The following is a 22,374-nucleotide window of genomic DNA, read 5'->3' on the forward strand; positions in this document are numbered from 1 at the left end:
TCCAGACACTGCACACAAAGATTATGTAACAGGATTTTTCTATTATATTTGCTTCAAAAGACATAATCTGATGTAGTTCACAGTTCTGGAATGAAAAACTGATACTTGAAAAGTAGCAGACAATTATTCAACAACTAATTTTTTCTGTAGTTTTAAAATTAAAACCAATAACAAATCTAAAGCTTACACAGGTCATGAGTTTGTCCAATTTTAGGTAAAGCAGTAATAAATTTCAAATATTCAGTTATGGGTATCTAGGAAGATACTAATAGAAGCAGGCATAATCCTGTTTTAATTCCTTTGATCTGAGGTACTGTATTACAAGGTGTCCACTACTCATGCTGGCCACACTTGCAATGAATGAGCAAGGTACCAGTTCACAGCATCTGAAACCCTTTTGGTTAACTGTTGGTAACCTCCACATCTTCTGGTTAGGTCTGCCATTTGTCCAGCTCAAGGTACCAGCCTGCTCACAACCCTGGGGCAGGAGGCAGCAGAGGGGGGGTTGTGAGCGCTCTGCCAGCTGCTTCTCTCGCTGTTTGGCCTTCTAAGAGGCAGTGCCTGTCTCAGGCAGTTTACAATGTTAAGTGCTGCTGCCTGTACCAGAGTGATTGATGGTCAGCACCGAAGTGGTGCCAAAAGGCAGGATCCCTGAGATGGAGATGGGGTGGTGAGAGGCTGCACCTTCTGCACCTGAGAAGGGTAAGGGCCATAGCAGGTTGGACTCATCCCAGACATGGTCTCAGTGCTGAAAGGAAAGTTGTGGAGAGTACCCAAAAGGTAACAGCTGTGGCTATGTTGAATCCCAGCACTATGTGCCTAAAAAACTGTGCAGAGCTGTACCACACAGGACGTCCTGTCTTACCACAATCCAGATCACTGTCTTATATCTGTGTCTTGATGGAGCTGTTCCCCAAAACATGGATGGCAGCTAAGTGGCAGATGTACCAATAAACTCTCTTGCCAGTGCTCTGTGAGCACTTAACTTTTAGAAAGGCCATGATATGGGAAAATGGCTGTTGCATCAGTGGTAGGCTTTATACTTTCATCCTTCATGCTGTTAGTTTGCCTCTGTGTTTGAGTTCTACCTTTCTACTTGGTGTGCATGTGTATAGCAGCAGTAGCTATAGTAAGGTACATGCTAAGAAAATGTTCTAAGGAGTTCTATGTCCTAGTAACCAGTTAGGAGACTAGTATTTCTGTACTTTTCCATTTCAGACACTAAGCTTGTCCAAATACTCTTTTGAGCTTGAGAAATAGTCTGTTCCTGACCTCCACTCACAAATTACCCTTTAATAAAAAAAAGTGAGCAAAGCAAAAGCTAGCCTTTGAGCTATCAAAACAGGTTTTACTCTGTGGTCTAATTAAATGATCCCTTTGCTCAACACAAACATCTTTGACCAGGAGTGTGAAGCTGAGTTGGGGCCCCTCCTTGCTATATCTGCTCAGAAAGGAGAAACATCCATTAATTTGAAATTTAAGATTACAAAAAGCCGTGAATGTGCTTGTGGCAGGCTAACCAACTAATGGGTCTGAGCAGAGAGCCCAAGATCACCTGCCTTCCTCCCCACGAGAACCTCTGTACATGCTCAAAGAGGAGGGAATGGATGTCTCAAGGTAATGAGATGGCACCCTGGTGCCTGGGGGTACATTTCACACAGGGAGAAGGCAAAGTGGGCTGTGATGATGCTGCTCCTCCCCCCTGCCGAGGAGCAGTTGGAGGCCTCGGGGTGGTTCCCCAGGCGTGGTTCTAGGTTCCATACCCTCACAAAGCAGGGCGTGGGGCAGTGCTAGGCAGCAGCCATGGGGCTGCTGCTGAGGCTGCTGATGCTGCTGAGCCTGGTGGGGTGCCCTCCTGCCGCAGGGGACCTGTCCGGGGGGCTGCGTGTCACCTCCATGTGGATGATGGTGCCGCGGCAGTTGAGTGCTCGGACTTACACCAACCCCCTGGCTGTCTCTTACTGGCTGGAAGTGGCTGGGCGGCCATGGGTGCTGCGCCTGCGGCCCAGGCGAGGGCTGATTTCCCACCCCTTCACCCTGGTCACCTATGGCAAGGACGGGACACGCTGGGAGGAGCACCCCTTCGTTCATGACAACTGCTTCTACCAAGGAGAGGTGCAGGGGAGCCCTGGCTCCATGGTGGCACTCAGCAACTGTGGCAGGGGTCTCCATGGCATGCTTTGGGTAGAGGATGACATCTATGAGATTGAGCCCATCCCTGATGATCCAGCCTTCCGGCACATCGTCTACCGCATGGAGGAGGCCAGCAACCCTGTGGGTCCCACCTGCGGGTTGACCCCGCAGGAGCTGCAGCACCAAGAGGCTTTGCTGCCCTGGTTCAAGGAGCCACAGGCAGTGCAGGAGGAGGAAGAGGCGTTGGAGGGTTGGTGGACACACGTCAGGTACGTGAAGATAGTAGTGGTCGTGGACAACGCATGGTTTGTGAGGTCGGGCAGGAACGAATCCGAAGTCTTGAGGCAAGTCCTAGAAGTCATCAACATTGGGGATTCTCTGTACAAACAGCTTTCTGTTCGGCTGTTTCTTGTGGGATTGGAGATCTGGACCAAAAGCAACCTTATAAACATTACTAATTCTATCGGTGATGTACTTGATGCCTTTAACAAATGGCGAAGGTCAGATCTGTCTCCACGGATGCGCCACGATGTTGCTCACTTATTTGTATTGCAGGGCTTTGGAAAGAGCCTGGGATTGGCGTACCTAGGGTCCATATGTAATAACCAGTGGTCAGCAGCAGTTGATTCGTTCACTAATAGGAAGTTGTCCTCATTTGTTATCACATTTGTCCACGAGCTGGGCCATAATCTTGGGATGCGCCATGATAAACTGGGCTGTAAATGTAGGCGAAAGAGATGTGTTATGTATGAAAGTGATGTTGACACGGATGCATTCAGTGACTGCAGTTACAAAGACTACTTTGATCTCGTTGCACGTGGTTCCAACTGCATTCGTCAACCACCAGCACCTGGTACTTTCTACACCATGAAGCGTGAATACTGTGGGAATAAGATAGTAGAAAACGGAGAGCAATGTGACTGTGGCTCAGAATCAAACTGCAGAAAGGATCCTTGTTGTCACCCAAATTGTACATTTTCTGCAAATTCAGTCTGTGCTTCTGGAAAATGCTGCAAGAGATGTAATTTCCTTCCAGCAGGAAAGGTCTGCAGAGCAAGTACTGGTGTCTGTGACCTGCCAGAGTATTGCAATGGGACTTCCCCTCAGTGCCCACATGATTCGTACATACAAGATGGAGCCCCTTGCGAAGATGGGGCTTATTGCTATCGAGGAAAATGTTCTACCCACCACAAACAGTGCCAGCATCTCTTTGGCAAACAAGCCAGAGCCGCTTCTTCAGATTGCTTCAAAGCAGTCAATACTCAAGGTGACCGGTTTGGGAATTGTGGGATTCGTGACAGTGCCCATTTTACAAAATGCAGTATTGAGAATATCTTATGTGGTAGGATCCAGTGTGAAAACATAAAAAAATTGCCTTTCTTGCAGGACCACGTAACGCTAGTCCAAACCCCTATTGGACATAAAAAGTGTTGGGGTCTTGACTACCATGTAGGGATACCAGTAGATGATGTGGGAGCTGTGGAAGATGGCACGCCATGTGGTCATGATATGCTTTGTATCAACAGGACATGTACCAGTGTATCACTGCTGAACTACAACTGTAACATGACAAAGTGCCATGACAGAGGAGTGTGTAACAATCATAAGAACTGCCACTGCAGGTATGGCTGGGCTCCTCCATATTGCAAATTGAAAGGATATGGAGGTAGTGTTGACAGTGGACCTCCTCCAGTCAGGGGGCTTCTTTGGAGAACAGAAATAGGAGTAATACTATGTAGTACTCTTCTTCACCTTATCACTGGAGTAACCCTTATTATAATTTATCGACAGCAAATAGTGGCATGGATTAGGAGAAAATAACCCAATTCCACAGAAGAAGATAGCAGTTGTTTCAAATACAGTTGCTCCTAAAGGAGAACACCTGCTGGTTACTCAAAATCCACCAAAAAGGCACTTCCTGAAGACCAACAAGCAGTAGCTTTGGATGTTCTTGGGGAAATCTCCCTTGAGCAGAGCCAGCTGATAATTCGTCAAAATAATTCAACACATTCTGAACAGTTTTAATCTCGTGACATCATTAAATGCAGAGTAAATGTTACCTTTGTTTATTTTTTATAGTACTTTATTTATATTACTGGGGTTAGTAGCTCAAGAGAGGACGCCTTCAACACCGGAAAGGGGGGAAGCTCAGCGTCCAGGAGCCTCAACTCAGAGCAGCCAGAGCCACCGAGGGAGCCTCAAGTCCTCGGCAGGCCTTGCCCAGGAGCCGGCAGCTCAGCTGACGCGAGCAGGGACTCACAGGGGGCGGAGCCAGGAGGAGCGGCGCCAGCCCTGACTGGGTAAAAACCTGCCCAGGGAGCGCAGCGAACAGGAGCACAGCGAGGCTGTTTGTGCGGGCAGGCGAGCGGGATGGTGACCGCTCACCTCGTGACCAGGGCCCGGTCTGGGAGCTCTGCTCTGGCTGCCCCGGCAGTGGCCAGCGTAGGCACCCAGACAGAGCCGATGAGAGGGGAGGCTGCAGGGCAGAGCTCGGAGTGTAGAGAGTGCCTGCACTGGTCTTGTGAGGGGAGGGTGCACAACGGGCAGGGCTGCACTCGGTGCTCCCTGGTGGAGGTCCTCCTGCAGCAGGTGGCTGAGCTGAGGGATGCTATTGGTAGACTGCAAGATGTCAGGGAAGCTGAGAGGAAGCAGCACTGCTTGCTCCAGGCCCAAACTGTGCAGGGGCCTCAAGCGTCCCCTGTGGCTCATGGAGGAAAGAAGGAGGCCGCTAACCCAGGGAGCTGGGAAACAGCAACAACAAAACACAACAAAAAAAGGAGGAAGAGGACAATTAAAAGCAAGGGGCTTCCTCCTAAATCTGTTGTCCCCACCCAGAACCGCTTTGCTGTCCTGCAGGGGGCTAACAAGGAAACACACTTGCAACATGAACAACCGGCTGGTGCACTGGTAAAGAAGATCACTACTGGTGCTGCCAGGAAAAAGCAACGGGTCATAGTTGTCCTGAGTTCAGCAGTAGCAGTCATTTTTTCTCCTTCTTAGTAGCTGGTGCAGTGCTGTGGTTTTGACTTTCGGCCTGGGGATAATACTGATAAAACTGATGTTTCAGTTACTGGTCAGAATGTTTACCCTGACCAAGGACTTTGTGAGTCTCATGCTCTGCCAGGGAGGAGGGGAAGCCGGGAGGAAGCAGAGACAGGGCACCTGACCCAAACTAACCAAAGAGGTATTCCATACCACAGCACGTCACGCCCAGTATATAAACTGGGGGCAGTTACCTGGAAGGGTTAGATCACTGCTTGATCAGGCTGGGTATCGGTTGGCGGGTGGTGAGCAGTTTTATTCTATTCCCTTGTTATTTCCCTTATCATTATTACTATTGGTGGCAGCAGTAGTGGTTTGTGTTATACCTTAGTTACTTGACTGCTCTTATCTCAACCCGTGGGAGTTACATTCTTTCGATTCTTCTCCCCATCACTCTGGGAGCAGGGGAGAAAGTGAGGGGAGTGAGCGAGTGGCTGCGTGTTGTGGGTTGCCGGCTGGGCTTAAACCATGACAATAGTGGCAGGGGACTCTACTTGGAAAGGAACGGAGGCACCCATCTGTTGGCCTGACCCAGTCTCAAGGGAGGTGTGTTGCCTACGAGGGGCACGGATCAGGGATGTTGCAGAGAAGCTGCCTGGTCTAGTAAGTCCCACTGACTGTTACCCACTTGTAGTGACCCACGTGGGTGTTAGTGATATAGATAGCAGTAGCCCGGAGAACATAAAGAAGGACTACAGAGTCCTGGGAGAAGTAGTTAGGGGCTGTGGAGCTCAGATTGTCTTTTTGTCAATTCTCCAGGATACAGGGGAGGACCTTAAGAAAGGCTAGAAGGATTGGCCAGGTTAATAAATGGTTAGAAGAGTGGTGCCATAGTCAGGGGCTTGGGTATCTAGAACATGGGACTCAATTTAAGAGGCCAGGTCTACTGGGGGTTGGTGGAGCTGGTCTGACAAAGAAAGGGAAGAGCTGTTTTGGTGAGAGGTTTGCTAGGCTGGTCAAGAAAGCTTTGAACTAGAAGTGTTGGGGGAGGGGGGCATCATTCCATCCCAACATACCCAGTCAGTTGCCAGCACCTATAATAAATGCTTGGAGCAATGTAGAGATACTCGAGTCGCTCCAGCCAATGAGCTGGCTTCATTTGGAGCTCAGCTCAGATGCCTCTATACAAACGCCTGTAGCATGGGGGACAAACAAGAGGAATTAGAGACGTGTGCACGTCTATGGGGGTATGATATAATAGGCATCACAGAAACATGGTGGGCTGGCTCCTATGACTGGAGTGTTGGAATGGAAGGTTACAGGCTCTTTAGAAAGGACAGGCCTGGCGGACAGGGAGGAGGAGTTGCTATTTATGTTAGAGATAGGCTGGAGAGTATGGAACTCTGTCTGGGGACGGGTGAGCAGTCAACAGAGAGTTTGTGGGTCAAGGTTAAAAGGAGAACAGATATGGGAAACACTACTGCAGGGATCTGCTACAGATCACCTGATCAAAAGGACTCTGTGGATGAAGTGCTTTATAGACAGATAGGAACAGCCTCACACTTGCAGGCACTTTTTCTCATGGGGGACTTCAACCACCCTGACATCTGTTGGAGTGAAGGTACGGCCCCGCACAAGCAATCAAGGAGGTTCCTCGATTGTGTGGAAGACAACTTCCTTCTGCAAGTAATAGAGGAGCCGACAAGGAGAGGTGCCATGCTTGACCTCGTGCTCACCAACAGGGAAGGGCTGGTTGGAAATGTGACGCTCCAGGGCAGCCCTGGATGCAGCAATCGCGAGATGATCGAATTCGAGATCCTCAGGACAGTGAGAAGAGTGTGCAGCAAGCTCACTGCCCTGGACTTCAAGAGAGCAGGCTTTGGCCTCTTCAGGAACCTGCTGAGTAAGGTTCCATGGGTTATAGCCCTAGAGGGCAGGGAGCCCAAGACTCTTGGTTGATGTTCAAGGATCACTTGCTCCAAGCTCAGGAGTGTTGCATCCCAACTAGAAGGAAGTGCAGCAGGAGGGCCAGGAGACCTCCTTGGATGGATAAGGAGCTGCTGAGGAAAATCCAAAGGAAAAAAGAGGCTTATAGAAGGTGGAAGCAGGGACAGGCGGCCTGGGAAGAATACAGGGATGTTGTCTGGGAAACTAGGGACCAGGTTAGGAAAGCTAAGGCTCAGTTAAGAGTTAAACTTGGCTAGGGAGCTTAAAGATAACAGAAAGGGATTCTATAGGTAAGTAGCGAATAAAAGACAGACTAGGGACAACGTGGGCCCCCTACGGAAGCTCTTGGGAGAACTGGCTACCCTGGATTTGGAGAAGGCTGAGGTTCTTAATGACTTCTTTGCCTTGGTCTTCACTGGAAAAAGCTCTGACCGCACCACTCAAGTCTTGGAAGGCGAACGCAGGGACTGTGAGAATGAAGACCTTGGGCCCACTGTAGGAGAGGATCTGTTTCGAGACCATCTTAAGAACCTGAACGTGCACAAGACCATGGGACCTGATGAAATCCATCTGCGGGTCCTGAAGGAGCTGGTGAATGAAGTTCCTAAGGCACTGGCCATCATATTTGAAAAATCATGGCAGTCAGGTGAAGTTCCCGATGACTGGAAAAAGGTTTGGTTGATACGCTGGAGGGATGGGATGCCATCCAGAGGGACCTCGACACGCTTGTGAGGTGGGCTGATGCCAACCTTATGGAGTTTAACCATGAAAAAGTGCAAGGTCCTACACCTGGGTCAGAGCAATCCCAGGCACAGCTACCGGCTGGGCAGAGAAGAGATTCAGAGCAGCCCTGCAGAGAAGGACTTGGGGGTGTTGGTTGATGAGAAAATGAACATGAGCTGGCTTCAGTGTGCGCTCGCAGACCAGAAAGCCAACCGTATCCTGGGCTGCATCAAGAGGAGCGTGACCAGCAGGTCGAAGGAGGTGATCCTGCCCCTCTACTTTGCTCTCATGAGACCTCACTTGGAGTATTGGGTGCAGTTCTGGTTTCCTCAACATGAAAAGGACATGGAACTGTTGGAACAAGTCCAGAGGAGGGCCACGAGGATGATCAGGGGAGTGGAGCATCTCCTGTATGAAGATAGGCTGAGAAAGCTGGGGCTGTTCAGCCTGGAGAAGAGAAGGCTGTGTGGAGACCTCATAGCAGCCTTCCAGTATCTGAAGGGGGCCTACAAGGATGCTGGGGAGGGACTCTTCATTAGGGACTGTAGTGATAGGACGAGATGTAATGGGTTAAAACTTAAACAGGGGAAGTTTAGATTGGATATAAGGAGGAAGTTCCTTACTGTTAGGGTGGTGAGGCACTGGAATGGGTTGCCCAAGGAAGTTGCGAATCCTCCGTCCTTGGCGGTGTTCAAGGCCAGGTTGGATGAGGCCTTGGGTGACATGGTTTAGTGTGGGATGTCCCTGCCCATGGCAGGAGCGTTGGAACTAGATGGTTTTAAGGTCCTTTCCAACCCTAACTATTCTATGATTCTAAGTTAATGAATGCAGGTAGTAAGGCGTGCTGTTCTTTTCACCTTGAGCTCTTAAACTGAAGTAGTTAGGAAAACCATAGGTATAGCTTTTATAGAATCATAGAATAGTTAGGGTTGGAAAGGACCTTAAAATCATCTAGTTCCAACCCCCCTACCATGCTTCATATCAACAGTTTACAAAGGTAAGCTTCTTAAAAAATGGTGTTAATAAATTATTTGCTCCAATTTACTCCCTCATTTAATGTTTTCTCCAATGATGGGGGAGAGATGTTTGTGAAAGTCTTACTTCTGCCATTCATTAATAACCAAAGAGAAAAAATTGCTCTTGCAGTCTCCATTTGATTCACATGTGGGACATGCAAGCAACAAGAAACAGGTATTGCAGTGAGATGCAGGTGTCTGTGATATAAACCCTTCCAGCTATGACAGAAGCCTTTCCAGCTGTTTCCAGGCCCTTCAGGAGAGGTAGATCATAAGGAACAGGGCTTTCATCTGGGGAGACAGTAGAGAAGTGTTATTCGGATCATGCCGGCAAGCATTACATTTATGAACCATCAGCTATATGTCAAGAGTGTAGTGACACCAAACCTTATATTTCACAGGAATAAATGGTCTTTTTTTTTTTTTTTTTTTTTTTTCCTGGAAACTTTCCAATGCCTTTGCTGCTGGGTTCTGAGAAATGCCACGTATTTTATTGTCACAAAGAGGGGCTGTCTGTGAGGTTGCAGAAGTTAACTGGATTTCTACAATATTTGGAACTATTCTGCAAGTCTCCCCCACCAAGAATTCCTGCAGCATTTGACAGATGTTTTATCTAACTGTATCAGGGGATTTCTCTTGGTTTACTTTATGATTGCTGCTAAAACTTTTACTGAATGTGTCCTTGCAGCTCTACAGAGTGCCACATAGAAGCGTTGTATTTTCCATTTTTTAATATGAGATAAAATGTGTCTAACTCGTGAGAAAATACGAGGGATGTGGAAATACCATTCAATGGTTTACTTTTTATTACTTGCAATAAATACACTGCTTGTATTACAGCAGTGACTAGATCTTTCTACCAGATCATCATAAAGAGGAGTCTGTAGTCTAGATTTACAGTGAAAACTTATTTTAAAGGACTGGTATTTCTGGATTAAGGGCTATAATGCACTTATCTGCTACCAAAAGAATTACTTGTATTTGGAAAGCAAAGACCACATTTTTAGCAAGCATTCTGTGAAGGTAGAATAAAGTACCCCAACACTTGCAATGTTTGGGAAGAAAGATGTTAGTGACTCTAAAAATGATGATGGTAAACTCTTACTGCCTCTCAAGTATGACATTTATGTTTTTAGAATACACATTTTCCTTTATGCTTTGTTTTTTTTTTTTTTAATGAATGATTCTTTTCTGCATCCGAAAAGGGCTGGTTACATTATGATTGGATACAAAATACAAAGGATGTGATTTATAGTTCTTCATGGCTTTCTGTTTTAAGTGAATGGGTCTTTAAATTGTTATCCATATTGTCTGGGGAAATGAGGCAACACATTATTTCTTCAGCAGGCTACACTTGTTGTCCTGAAACAATGTGGATGGCTTCAATTAGCTGAAGAAAACTTTATCCTGTGTTTATTCAAAAGACAGGATAACTCTCCCTTGACTAACACCCCAAATGTATTCCTTATAATCAGAGTTTTTGGGGGTTTTTTGGTGGAGTGGTGGTTGTTCCTCCAAAAACTAACAGTCAAACTAACAATGTTGGAAGCAAGGTGACAAACAAGGGGGATGTGGATGAGGGGAAAGATGGAGAAAGTAAAAAGTGCTGCAAGCACTACAGCCAGCACCTTCCAAGTAGCTATGCACATCTAGTAAAGACTGGCAGACTTATTTTATTTTGCTTTTTAAATACATAAACATAAGTGGTAGAAGTCTCAGGCTGCCACCTTGATGGCCTGCTCTTGCTCATTGATAGTATACTATAAATTGCTGAGTATAGGTCTATGCTGAGACCAGAGAAACATTTAAGAGAGAGTTCTTATTTACAGACCTGCATACTGAAAAGACAAAGGTGTAAATAAAAGCACAGTTTAGCTTATAAAAGCCTACTTGCAAATGCAGTTTTGGAAGAGGCAGAGCAATAAAACACCATAGTTTCCATTTTTCTCTATGTTTAATGACTGATCTAAAAATCATGAATTAAATGGGAGGAGGCTTTCAGCAAGCTCCGGACAGAAATATTTCTGTGCATTTTGCTTCTTTTTCTGCTTAGGCCGTGTGAGCAAGATGAACATGTGTCCCAGCAAACCTAGCCTGTGTTGTATAAAATGTGCGAGTTCCCTCCCTAACATTTTCTTATTGAAAATACTGTTGTTTCTGATTTCACCATAGCACCCAGGCTGTCTCTCCCTGTTAAATTCAGGAGTCCGTAAGTGCAAATAATCTTGGAATGAATGCAGTCAAAAAATATTTATCCGCTCTACAATATAGAATAAACAAACTGCTAGTGGTACACTGAAGATCAGAGCACCTGGTCCTCATTTTCATCAGAAAAGTTCCTGTGTAAATGTGGCTGTCCTAATAGCACCAAGCAGTTAGGTGGTTAAATTGCACCAGGCCCTCTTCATTGTTCCCTGTTGTCATTGTCTGTATTGCTACGCTTGCAGCATGTGCTGAAATAGATGAGGATAAAGTTTAATAAGGAAATAAACAGGGTAAGTTTTGCCTTGCTATCTTTTTCCTAAGAATTCCCTGAGGTACAGGAGTCTTAGGTTAAGCAGCCCCAGGTTAAAGTGGTTCCTCTGTTAAAATTCAACTACTTTGCCTTTTATAAGTAGGTAACTATCTGTTCTGTAGACTTTTGAGGAAATTTCCCAAATCCTCAAACTGAGCACCTTCTACAAGACATAGTTAAGTATGTATTGTTTCCAGCACTGGTGCTCAGTACAGCAGTTCGAGTGCTATTTGTGGTTCTGAATATAGGGCTACCACTGCATTGCACTGCAGGATAACTAGGAGTTGGCATAGATGCTTGTCCATGCTACCTGTCTGCATTGGGCTTTTGCTTCTGCCTGTAACTGTCTGATCTTATGTAGTGGAATAACCATCCATGGAAATGTTCAAGAAACGCATAGATAAAACCCTTAGTGGCACAGTTTAGTGGTGCACTTGGCAGTGGTGAGGTAAAGGTTGGACTTCGTGATCTTAAAGATCTGTCCAACCTATTTGATTCTATGATTCTATGTTTGCTTTGTGGACAGTTAAGAGGTCTGGGAGCAGGTCATACCTCTCCTGTTCCTTAACCTGTGCAAGCAGCCCACTCTGGTCTGGGGAGCAAAGCAACGCCGGGCAAAGGAGATGTATGGGGCACGAAGTCGCTGTGCCGTGCTCCCGGGCAGGCAGGGAGGGCTCCTCAGGGCACGATCCTCTCCTGCCTCTGCCGGGAGACCCATCACGAGCTCTGGAAGTAGAAGCCCCGTTCCGCAGGCCGTCCCGGGCCCTCCGCCCTCAGGATGTGCCTTCCTCCGGGCGCTCACTCGGCACCTCTTCCGATGGCGCAGCCGCCGCGGGATCCCGGCTGGCTCGGAGGGCCGGGCCCTGCGGGCAGAGGCGGTTGCTGGGCCCCGGCGTTCCTCGCCGCGTGCCCGCAGCGAGCCGGGCGCTGGCTGGCAGCAAGGTCCCTTCAGCGGGCGGCGCGGGCGGCCGCGGACTACAACTCCCAGCGCTCCGCGGCGTGGCCCTCCGGCGGCGGCCGAGGAAACGAAAGCGGCCGTCCCAGAAGCCGACTTCACCTTCAGGCCGCAGCATGAACGGCAGCGTGGCGGGCGGCGGCGTCGGCTTCTCCGAGGAGATCATCAGCCTCACCCGAAGATCCTCCGGTAAGCCAGGGGCAGCTGCCCCTCCCCGGGGCCTCGGCGGTGCCCGGGCCGGATCATCCGCGCTGAGGCCTGCGCAGCCCCCAGTGGGGCGGGGAGGCCGCTTTGGGAGCGCGGCGGCGGTGGGGCCGGGAGGGCATTAGCCCCATTGGGACGGCGGTGGCGGAAGGGTCCCGGCGGTGAGCACAGTGCCCGTTCCCCGGCACCAGGGCGGCAGCCCGGGCGGTCCCGGTCCCAGCGGCCTCTCCTGCCGCTGCGTGCCGGTGGAAACGGCTCGTGGCGGACACGCCGCTGCGGGGAGAGCCGTGACCTGCGTGAGGGGAGCTGGCTGGGGCAGGCTTTGTCTTCCGCGAGCGGTGTCTGCGGAGGAACAGCTCACGTCTGGCTTTCCCGGGACCTGCCATCTCCGGGGCAGCTCCTGTTGCTCTCAAGTGAGGTGGCAGGCGCTCAGCCGTGTGGGACGCCCGAAATAAGGAGGCGTTTTGAAAAGCATGAGTGAAAGTGATCATACCCCATGCTGTCTGCGTTGTGGTGTTTGGGGTAGCATTAGGGAGGGCTTCAGGGCAGTGAGTGAGAGAAGCGCTGGCTGGAAGGGAGAGGGGACAGAGCAGTGCGTGAGGCATGTTTTTGCCTTTGCTTTTCCTTTCACAGCAGCGTGTGCGTTCACGGAAGCCTGCAGGAGCCTGTCCACCCTTGTATTTTCACAGGATTTATGATGCCATTCAAATGGCACTTCCAGAAGTGCAGCAAGTTAGCACCAGGTGTTCAGGTCCGGAGCAAAATCCTGGCTCCAAAGAACCGCAGGCTCCAGCGAGGTTTTGGAGCTAAAGCTGCACTTAAGTGTGTGAGGCCTGCTGTTTAATTAAAATGAGCATGAAAGAAAACGTGGCAGCACTTCTGTCTGCACCACTGCTGGGTGCAGCTGCTGGCCGGCCTTGGCTCTGTGGGTCCCCCGGGGACCAGCAGCACCCACGTTGTTGGTGTATGTGCCATTTTCCTCTCTCGGGAGTGCAGGTAGTTATGTGCAGGGCTGGGGGCGGTCTTGGCCCCCGTGCCAGCAATAACACCCAAAGGGTGAGCCTGGCTGGCAGCCCTCTGCCTTCTCTGCTCACTGCAGTAGGCAGTGGTCTGAAGGCTGCGTAGCACTGCCTGCACAGCTTTGAGCTCAAGCTTTTGAAGCTATGCTTGTCAATGAAAATTCTATGCTAAATGAAGCTGTTTCTGATGGGAAAGCTGTTTCCATACATTTTGGAGCCTAAAATTTTGAGCTATTTGAAAAGTGATGTTGAAGGGTCATGAATGGAGAAGTCTTGACTGCAGCCATAGCAATTGAAATCTTGTTACCGGGAGTACCATTTGTCCAATCATTAAGATGGGCTGTGTCATTTTAGTTAGGTTTCTAGCTATGTTACTTGATTTGAAGGTCCTATACCCCCTTAAAACCTTGATACTTTTACTGTGTGAGCTATAACTTATTTCTGTGAAGAAACACAACACTGTTAGTTGTAATGCACAGTGTAATCCCAGAATCTCTCTAATTGGAGTTTTGACTGCAATTTTTTAGAATGGGTCTGATGCTAAATATCTCTGGCAAAAGTTTGCTGAGGAGGTGAATGGCAAGACATTGTGTGTATGTCTCTTCTCTGTTTCAGACTTCTTCTGAAGTACTAGGCTGAAACTAGGCAGAAAACCCTGTTTTTATGTAAAACTAAGTGACTTCATTGGTTCAGTTTGTAATCTCGTTCCCTAATCCTGCCAATCATAATTTTGTAAATTTCTTTTTTGAGGGATTTTTTAAGTTTAAGGGGTTTAAATGAGGCATAGGGAGGTCTGTAGCCTCTGGGAGGGTCAGTTTGGCCCAGAGCCTGTTTTTGAAACTCTTCCATTTCACTTCTGGTCCCTTGTAGGCATTTAAATCCCTTGTAGGGATTTAGCACTGTGTGCTCTCTTCTTGCTGCCTTTCTCCTAGTTGTGCTGTGTTGCTTTTATAGCTGCATGAACTGGAAGGAGAATAGCAAAGTACTCAAGGAATTATAGGGGAGATATTTTTAGCCAGAGTGGAAGTTTAAGTGCTGGAAAGACACAGTGAACAAGCTCTGTGAATACTTAACTTGGTCTAGCATGAGCTGCTGCTGCTTTTTGTCATGAAGATCTACTTCTATCTCATGTTGCCTCTGCTGGTCAGTGCTGTGACTTTTGATTAATTATCCAACTGTGGGTGAAAACTTGCAAAATGTTTTCAAGGGGCAATGGGTTTAAACATAAACTGGAGAAGTTCAGGTTAGATATTAGGAAGAAGTTCTTTGCTATAAGGGTGGTGAGGCACTGGAATGGGTTGCCCAAAGAAGTGGTCAATGCTCCATCCCTGGCAGTGTTCAAGGCCAGGTTGGACAGAGCCTTGGGTGACATGGCTTAGTGTGAGGTGTCCCTGCCCATGGCAGGGGGGTTGGAACTAGATGATCTTAAGGTCCTTTCCAACCCAAACCATTCTATGATTCTGTGATTCATATGTATATATATATTTGGTTGGTTTTTTCTTATATATGTGAGAGAGAATATATTCTGAAACTATTTCCTTCTTTCTGGCTTTTTCCATAAGTGTTGATTAAACTGCATACTTTCTGCAGTATTGATTTCCCCGTCTTCCCAGGTTATTGGTTTTATGGCAAATAATTTTATGTTTGTGGATTTTCAGATTTATTTTTTAATTCCCACCCAAGGGTGTGTTGTTGTGCACAGCTGTCCCTTCTTGGAATAGATAATAGTCTAGCTGAAATGCCAGTGTTTCTTTAGTCTGCTGCCTCTTCTATTTTCTTCTTTATTTGTCTGAAGCTGCCAGGAAGGGGGTGGGGGAGAGAGGGGGAGGTGTGGCAATATTGCTGCTAATATTTCTTTACTTCCCAGCTTTAGATGCATACTTAAAATAGCATGACTGATCTAGTACATCCTTTGATCTCCTATGACTGATTTAAAGTGCTGCTTCCCAGCAAGGCACCAGGTGGTTTTACTTTCATTTGCAACTCTCCTTCGAGTTTTGAGTCCCAACTCTGAGAGAAAGTAAAAAAGAGAAAATAAATAAATCAGCCTGGCTGAACATGGGGAGAATTCACCTTCAGCTGTTCTTGTCAAGAGGTTTTGGATGACTGGTTTATATCAGAAAAAAGAGGGTTCTCTCTCCCCCTCCCCCATTTACTTTGATTGTATATTTGTTGTTTTGTTGAATTTTTTTCTTTGACTTTTCTTTCCTGATTGCAAGCCTCTTCTTAGGGAATCTTTCCCATCCCTTGTCATGTATAATTATTTACTGAGAGACTTAGCTGCACGCAAAGTGGGTAATGTGCTCTCATTACCTGTGGTTTTCCAATTTTAATTCAATTTATTCTTCTCAATTTTGATGAAACAAGAAGTCTTAATCTTTAACTGCACTTTAATCCAGCAGCTGGTTCCAGTTAGGTATCTGTAATCAAGGCTTACTTTAAAGAACAGTGTGAAACATAAGAGAAATGTGGACATCAGTTCTGTTTGATGTGTGTGTGTTCTTTTTTTGTTTTGCTTTAAATCCGAGAACTTTGTCTTTATTTCCTTTCATGTTTTGAATCCCTGAAACAGAACAAAGTGATTATAAACAGTTTGAAGTAGCTGCATCTAAGCTAATCTTATTCATGGAGGAGAAGGATGCCAGTTCCAGCTCCTGAGATGTGGAAGGAGATCTTTCTGAGCTCTGAGTGACCTCAAGCTGGTAGCGCAGCTCCGCTTGCCTGCTTCCTCATCTGTAGGCGGGATCTAATGCTCCTTGCCTTTCCTAACTCTGTTTTCCAGCTCATGACATGCTTGTCAGGCATGATTTCTTGTTGCTCAAAGGTAATAATTTACCATAGCCTCCTGTGAAAGTTGTAGAACTCATTCTTTTTATTTCCTGTTGTGCTGAAGAGGTATATTCCTGCTGAGGGCTGAATCAGCATCTCAAAAACAATGGCATGTCCCTCAGTATTCCCCACCAGCCATCTCAAAATGGCTCATTGGTGCTTTATGGAATGAAGCATCGGCCCTCAAGCATTCAGGGTCTCTTTTCTACTTTCAAGATAAGCTTCATGAGAATAACTTTTCTAGACAGTGATGGTTGGCAAGGATGATGCAGATTTGTGTGCTGTGAGTTTTAGTATGGTGGAGAGAAAAGGACAACTGGAAGGGTGCAATCTCCAACAACAGCAAGAATGTCTGAAGCTTTGAGCTTTTTCTCATCAGCTTTCTCTTTGGCTTACCTTAGGGCTGGGCTTCAACATTGTTGGTGGGACAGATCAGCAGTACATTTCCAATGACAGCAGCATCTATGTCAGCCGGATCAAAAAGGATGGGGCAGCTTACCTTGATGGCCGATTACAAGAAGGAGATAAAATTTTATCGGTAAGCCTTTTCTTCTGTCCCCCTGTGTGTTCTTGAAGTGCTGTGATCAGAGATGATCAGTGATGTGATATGAGATGCGGGTTTGCCATCACAGTGCACAGAGAGGGAGGGTTTGATGAATACAGTTAGGTGATGCTGAACACACTCTGTGGAGGAGCTATCTTGGGAGTCTGGGTAGAACTTTGAGCACTAGGGAGATGAGTGCCTCTACACATGGGCCTGTCTCTTCTGACTTCTTGATTTGTCTCAGAAGCACTCCTTGGTGCTGCATTTATGTTTCCTCTGACTTGGTTCCCAGAAGTTTTAGATTCCATCAGACCTTCTCTTTCTCACAATATATTGTCATTGATACTCATGTAAATAAAGGTCTTCCATCTCTTAAGTTTCCATTTTTTTTACTGATCCTTTTGCTCAGGGTGATTTTTAGGCTATAAAACTTCTAGGCCATAACACTCTTCATTTCAGCTGATAATACAGGCTGCTTCCCCTATTAGAAAAATGTTTAAAAGTGGCTGAGGTTCAGTCGTGCTGGTTCTTCAAACAGTTGGCAATCATACAAGGCAATATGATTTACAAAGTGACTGGGTGAAGAAGTAGCCTCTTCTAGTGTGATACATAGTCTTTTAGTACTCCTTAATTTTATTTTTACTTGTTTATTATGTTCCACATGTAATCATTTAGCCTCTACAGAGTGCCTTGCAGTAGTTGGAGCCTGTTATTGATCCAGAAAGTGATACTAAGTTAAATAGAGAATATTATCCTATCTTTTCTTGACAGCTTAATATTTATGTACTTGTGTTTGGAGAGTCTAAATATCAAGAGAAAGGAGGCACTGGGTGTGATCTCAGAGGATACAGTTAGGGGTAGTGGGGATGAAAAAATAAAATTAGGATAGATGTCATCAGTTAGTGAATGAAAACAAATAGGTTATAAAACCTATTGCCATGAGATATTATTTTAAATTAAGAAAAATGCTGACGCTTTCAAGTGACCGCCAAAACGTATGTGAGTCTTCTTTTGTTTTCTTTTGTTATGTCACTGTGCTTTTAAATGTATGCTTATGACACTTTTTCAAACAGAAGGGTTTCAAAGGTGGAGCAGCAGAAGGAACAATGTGGGAAAGACACTCATAATAATAATTTTGCTGTAGCTGCCTTTTTATTTTCATTAGCTGTCGGAATTACGCCTTTGATTTATTGCCAGTAAAGCAACAGTATAAGAGCCTGCTGTTGACACAGCTGTCATCTTCTAGTCTGATTTTGCTTCTAGGTAGTTATTTTCAGTACCTCTGTGTTGTGGCTTGGGGTTTCTCATGTTATCTCTCAACATATAAAAATACATCTATAATATGAATGGATGAATCTTGCTGTTTATAGTATCATGCCCCAAATGCATCATTTTGTGAAAAAGGAAGAATTTTATCTCCTTCTTGTGCTAGCCTGCATCGTTAAAAATTTGCTTTTTGCCCTTCAGCAACTGGTTTTCCTTTTCTTTTTTTTGCTAGGTCAATGGCAGAGACTTGAAGGATTTGCGGCACAAGGATGCTGTGGAACTGTTCAGGAATGCAGGCTGTGACGTGTCTTTGAAAATTCAGCGCAGGGTATGTTTTACCTGTTTCTTAGGGTTATTTCTGTCTCAGTTTAGACTGGTTTCTATGATAGGTCTCTATATCATGAAGCAGAAAAATATGATGTCCGGGTGCTCAGTGTGAATTATGCATACAAGGATTTTATTTGAACTGTAGCCTCTCTAGTTGACCACAGCTGTAATCATCCATGCATTACTTGTTTGTGTCAGTATCATGGAAGAGGTGAGTCTGGAAAAGTCCCCAGGTCTTTGTTTTGCTGGAGTATGATGTGTTTTCTCAGGGATCTCCCTTCTCAGAGGCAAAGGTTTGTCTGTGAAGACAAAATCTCAAGCTGTCCAGTTTTCCAGTTTTGTTTCAGAGGCCAGAATGTTACTGGAGGCAGAACTCCCCTGTTGTTTCAGAGGTCATCACTTAGGTTAGTGTCGAGATATGTGTGCAGCCCACTAGTACAAGAAAGACATTAAGGTGCTGGAGCATGTCCAAAGAAGGGCAGTGAAGCTGGTCTAGAGACAGGTCTTATGAGGAGTGGATGAAGGAATAGGGGTTGTTTAGTCTGGAGAAGAGAAGGCTCAGTGGGAGCCTTATCTCTCTTTACAGCTACCTGAAAGGAGGATGGAGAAAGGGGGTTGTCAGTCTTTTCTCCCAAGTAACAAGCAATAGGACAAGAGGAAATGGCCTCAGGTTGCACCAGGGGGGTTTAGATTGAGTATTAGAAAAAGTTTCTTCCCAGAAAGAGTTGTCAAGCATTGGAACAGGCTGCCTTGGCAGTGGTCAAGTCACCACCCTTGGAGGTATTTAAAAGATAGCTAGATGGGGTACTTAAGGACATGGTTTAGCAGTGGACTTGGCAGTGCTCAGTTAACAGTTGGACTCCATGATCTTTAAAGTCTTTTCCAATTTAAATGATTCTATGAAATGTGGGCTGCTGTAGTTTAAATATACTGGCAACATTTTGGATATAGAAAGAGAGGAATCCTTAATGCACTGTTGTAACTTGGAGCTAGCACAGAAGTTGACAAAGCCTGAAGCATGCTGGTGAGGAGAGGTGCATTGAGGCCCCTTTTCTACTCCCTTAGTAAAGGAGTAAGTGTTCTGGACTAGCGTACAGGGCAAGTAAGAAGAAAAAACCAAAGAGAATTAGTGATGCCCTTTTCCTTGTAAAGACATCAGGAAATGGTGTGGTGGGAAGTGCATCAAGGGATGACTGAGAATATGTGTCATTGCTTCTGCTGTATGAAACGTACCCAGCTTCAGCTGTTAGAGCCCTAGTTTACCAAGTGGCAGAGAAACATGAGGATGCCTGGTAGTGACTGAGAACCCTGCAGTAAAGCTCAGTCAATCCAAAGCCGTTCCAGCCCTCCCATGTGCGAAATGTACAGGTATGTGGGGAAACCATCATGCACGTCCTCACCGAACCACCTGGTCCTGGCACAAAACTGGGGGCTCTCCTGTGATGGGCTCTGACGCAAATACTTTTTTTTCCTTGTAGTTGCAGCCACAGAATGGCCCTGTGGGTCATCGGGGCGATGGAGAATCAGGTGGGCTTCCTCTAGCAGCCGTTCTTGTGCCAGGCCTGGCGCTTGCTGCAGCAGCAGTCTGGATCTTGCTGAGGTATCGACAGCGGATGTGAAGAGTTAACATTTTGGATATCACTGCGTATTTACACAGCCATGACGTAATTTAAAGATAGAGAATCAACGATCTTATCACAGACTGATGTCAAAGAGGATCATTGCCTATCATAAAGCTGCTGCTGATGTTCTCTATATATTGATTTTGTTGCAGGGTGGATGGAAGCAGAGAGGAAAAGGGGAAGGGAGATCACTCTGTTCACATATAGGGTGAGATAGCTGGTTTTTTGGCTCTCTGAGGAGGTTTTGACATCCCCCTCTCTTTTGCACCATGAACTTTCAAACACTCATCTATACCATGTTTTAGGATGTGATTTGGTTAAACAGAGTGGGGTTGGGGTGGTTTTAAATCACAAACATTTACTAGAGGCTTTGCCTTGTTTCCACTGTATTTTTCTTGAAACTAATGAACCCTGTCTGAACCATGAATAAAGAGAAGCAACACAGAGGGTATATTACCTTTTCCACTGAATTTTTGTTGGTTGTTGCTAAATGAATGCCTTAGGAAAATGTACAAAATCTGATGTGTGGCTTCACAGTTAAAATCATCAGTGTAGCTGCTGATTTAACAGTAGTGTGCACTATTGATGAGGTATTCCACCAGTTCTAGGAAGATAGAAGATAGCCTGCTGATTGACTTCTCACTGTTGGGTCAGAACTGTAAGAGAAAGCTTTTCACAAAATGGAGGGAGACCGGCAGACAACTGAATCACAAGGATAAGCAGTGGCAAGAGATTTGGGCATGCTGAAGCTGCAGAAGAATCCTTAAATTAGTAATGAAGCAGTATTCCCTCCCTCCATCAAGTGGGTTGAAGTCTGCATTGCTCAGATTAAAGGTCGGTTTTGGGGGTTATTTTTTGTGTGGGGAATACTTCAAAGAAAGTTTCTTGTAGCAGCTAACTTGCTCTCTGCAGTCAGAGAATCTTACAATGATTGAAAGGGAGAAGCCAAGAGAGACTGGGATCATCTTGGCTATTGCTTGTTTGTGAAGACTGATATGATATTCAGGAGATAGACTGGCAGATGTATGCCAGAGTAAGGCTTAGTGAGTAAAACCAAAGGGAGAGACCCTTGCTCTGGAACGCACGTTGCTGAATTTACCTGCAGGGTCTCATCTCATCACTGTGATATGGATGCTTTTAAATGCCCCAGCTGACATGAGGTTTGTGGGGAAGACCTGTTTCCCTTGTTTCCAAGATACCAATGTGTTTTGTTTTTGTAAAAGAAAAGTATGATGCCAAAAAAATCCCATATGCAATATATAAATTCAAACAAAGAAAAACTGGTGTCTCTGTTCTTTGTTGTTCTAGTGGGACATTGCTGATGTATTTGAAATTGTTGTGTGATCGCTCAGGGCCGTATTCCTGTTGTCTGCTAGAGATAGAAATGGTACGCTGTTACACATGACATTCCTAAATCACCATGGAGTTTCAGAGCACTTAGACCACATGAAATCTTGTTTTGGCCTATAAACTGCTCTGGTGTAAGGGGGAGATGAAACAGGAGAATTTTGCTCAATGTTCTTAGGGGAACAGACTTGAGGTTTGGTGAATGTATACTGGTGTTGGATGGCCTGGGCTGGTGCATGCAGTGACTTGCCTTCGCTGTCAAACTAGTTATGCCCGATAGCAGAAGGGCTGTTGTTCAGACAGATCTTTGCAGATGCGGCATGAACCAACTTGCTTGTCTGTGACCTGCTCTGAATGTTTGGCTGTGGTGACCACATGGAGCACCCGTGTGGATTAAGATGGATGATTAGAAGTCGATGCTGTTGTGTCAGCCATCAGAATAAAGATACAGAAAGTATGAAAAAGGTCTGTCTGAGACAAGCCTTTGGCTAGCCCTTGCCTAAGCTGAGTTTCTCTGTAAGGGGGTATGTGGAACAGGCTAGTAGGATGAGGATTTGCAGAAGGGAGTGGTTAGTCTTATGCATTTCCAATGGAAGTAAGCAGAGAAAGGAAAGCCTTTGAGTGATTTTGTGTTTTGGGTTTTTATTTTCAGCTTTGAGGGTTTAGATACTGTTCAGACATGATTGCTGCCTCTGCTGCAGGCAGTTTATTACAGAGGCAGAGTATCCAATGGCCAGATAATTGCTGTAGCTTATTGAGCATGAAAAGGCCCTTCTGGCGCATAGTGTTCCTTTGGATTTCTTTTCACAGTTACTGAGTACTTTTAATATCGCAGCATATCTCAGTGTCTTTTCCAGAAGTCTGAATAGTAGTTTTTACTCAGAATTTAAACCATCCAGTCTGACCCTCAGGAGCACCTTCCTGCATCAGCTGCCTTCAAACCAG

The 22,374-nt window shown here is 46.1% G+C and overlaps 2 protein-coding genes across 3 annotated transcripts; both read left to right on the forward strand.

Annotated features, from left to right (window-relative positions):
• Positions 1-1,803: 1,803 nt before the first annotated feature.
• Positions 1,804-10,863, forward strand: ADAM20 (ADAM metallopeptidase domain 20; the record flags this gene model as incomplete). The annotated part of the gene is made up of 3 exons (XM_080618256.1): positions 1,804-3,825; positions 10,277-10,453; positions 10,855-10,863. 3 exons carry the CDS (start codon positions 1,804-1,806, stop codon positions 10,861-10,863), a joined length of 2,208 nt encoding a protein of 735 aa, XP_080474382.1.
• A 1,413-nt stretch (positions 10,864-12,276) lies between these two features.
• SYNJ2BP (synaptojanin 2 binding protein) lies at positions 12,277-21,323 on the forward strand. Of its 2 annotated transcripts, XM_080620004.1 has the most exons (5): positions 12,277-12,460; positions 16,725-16,861; positions 18,366-18,461; positions 19,939-20,060; positions 20,235-21,323. In XM_080620004.1, the coding sequence occupies exons 1-5, from the start codon at positions 12,388-12,390 to the stop codon at positions 20,287-20,289; spliced, it is 483 nt and encodes a 160-aa protein (XP_080476130.1). In that variant the 5' UTR covers positions 12,277-12,387; the 3' UTR covers positions 20,290-21,323. The 2 variants fall into 2 exon arrangements, with proteins under 2 accessions (XP_080476130.1, XP_080476131.1); XM_080620005.1 differs by having other exon boundaries at positions 19,939-21,323.
• Positions 21,324-22,374: the final 1,051 nt, after the last annotated feature.

This window comes from Psittacula echo (assembly GCF_963264785.1).
Source record: "Psittacula echo genome assembly, chromosome: 5".
NCBI classification, from domain to species: Eukaryota; Metazoa; Chordata; class Aves; order Psittaciformes; family Psittacidae; genus Psittacula; species Psittacula echo.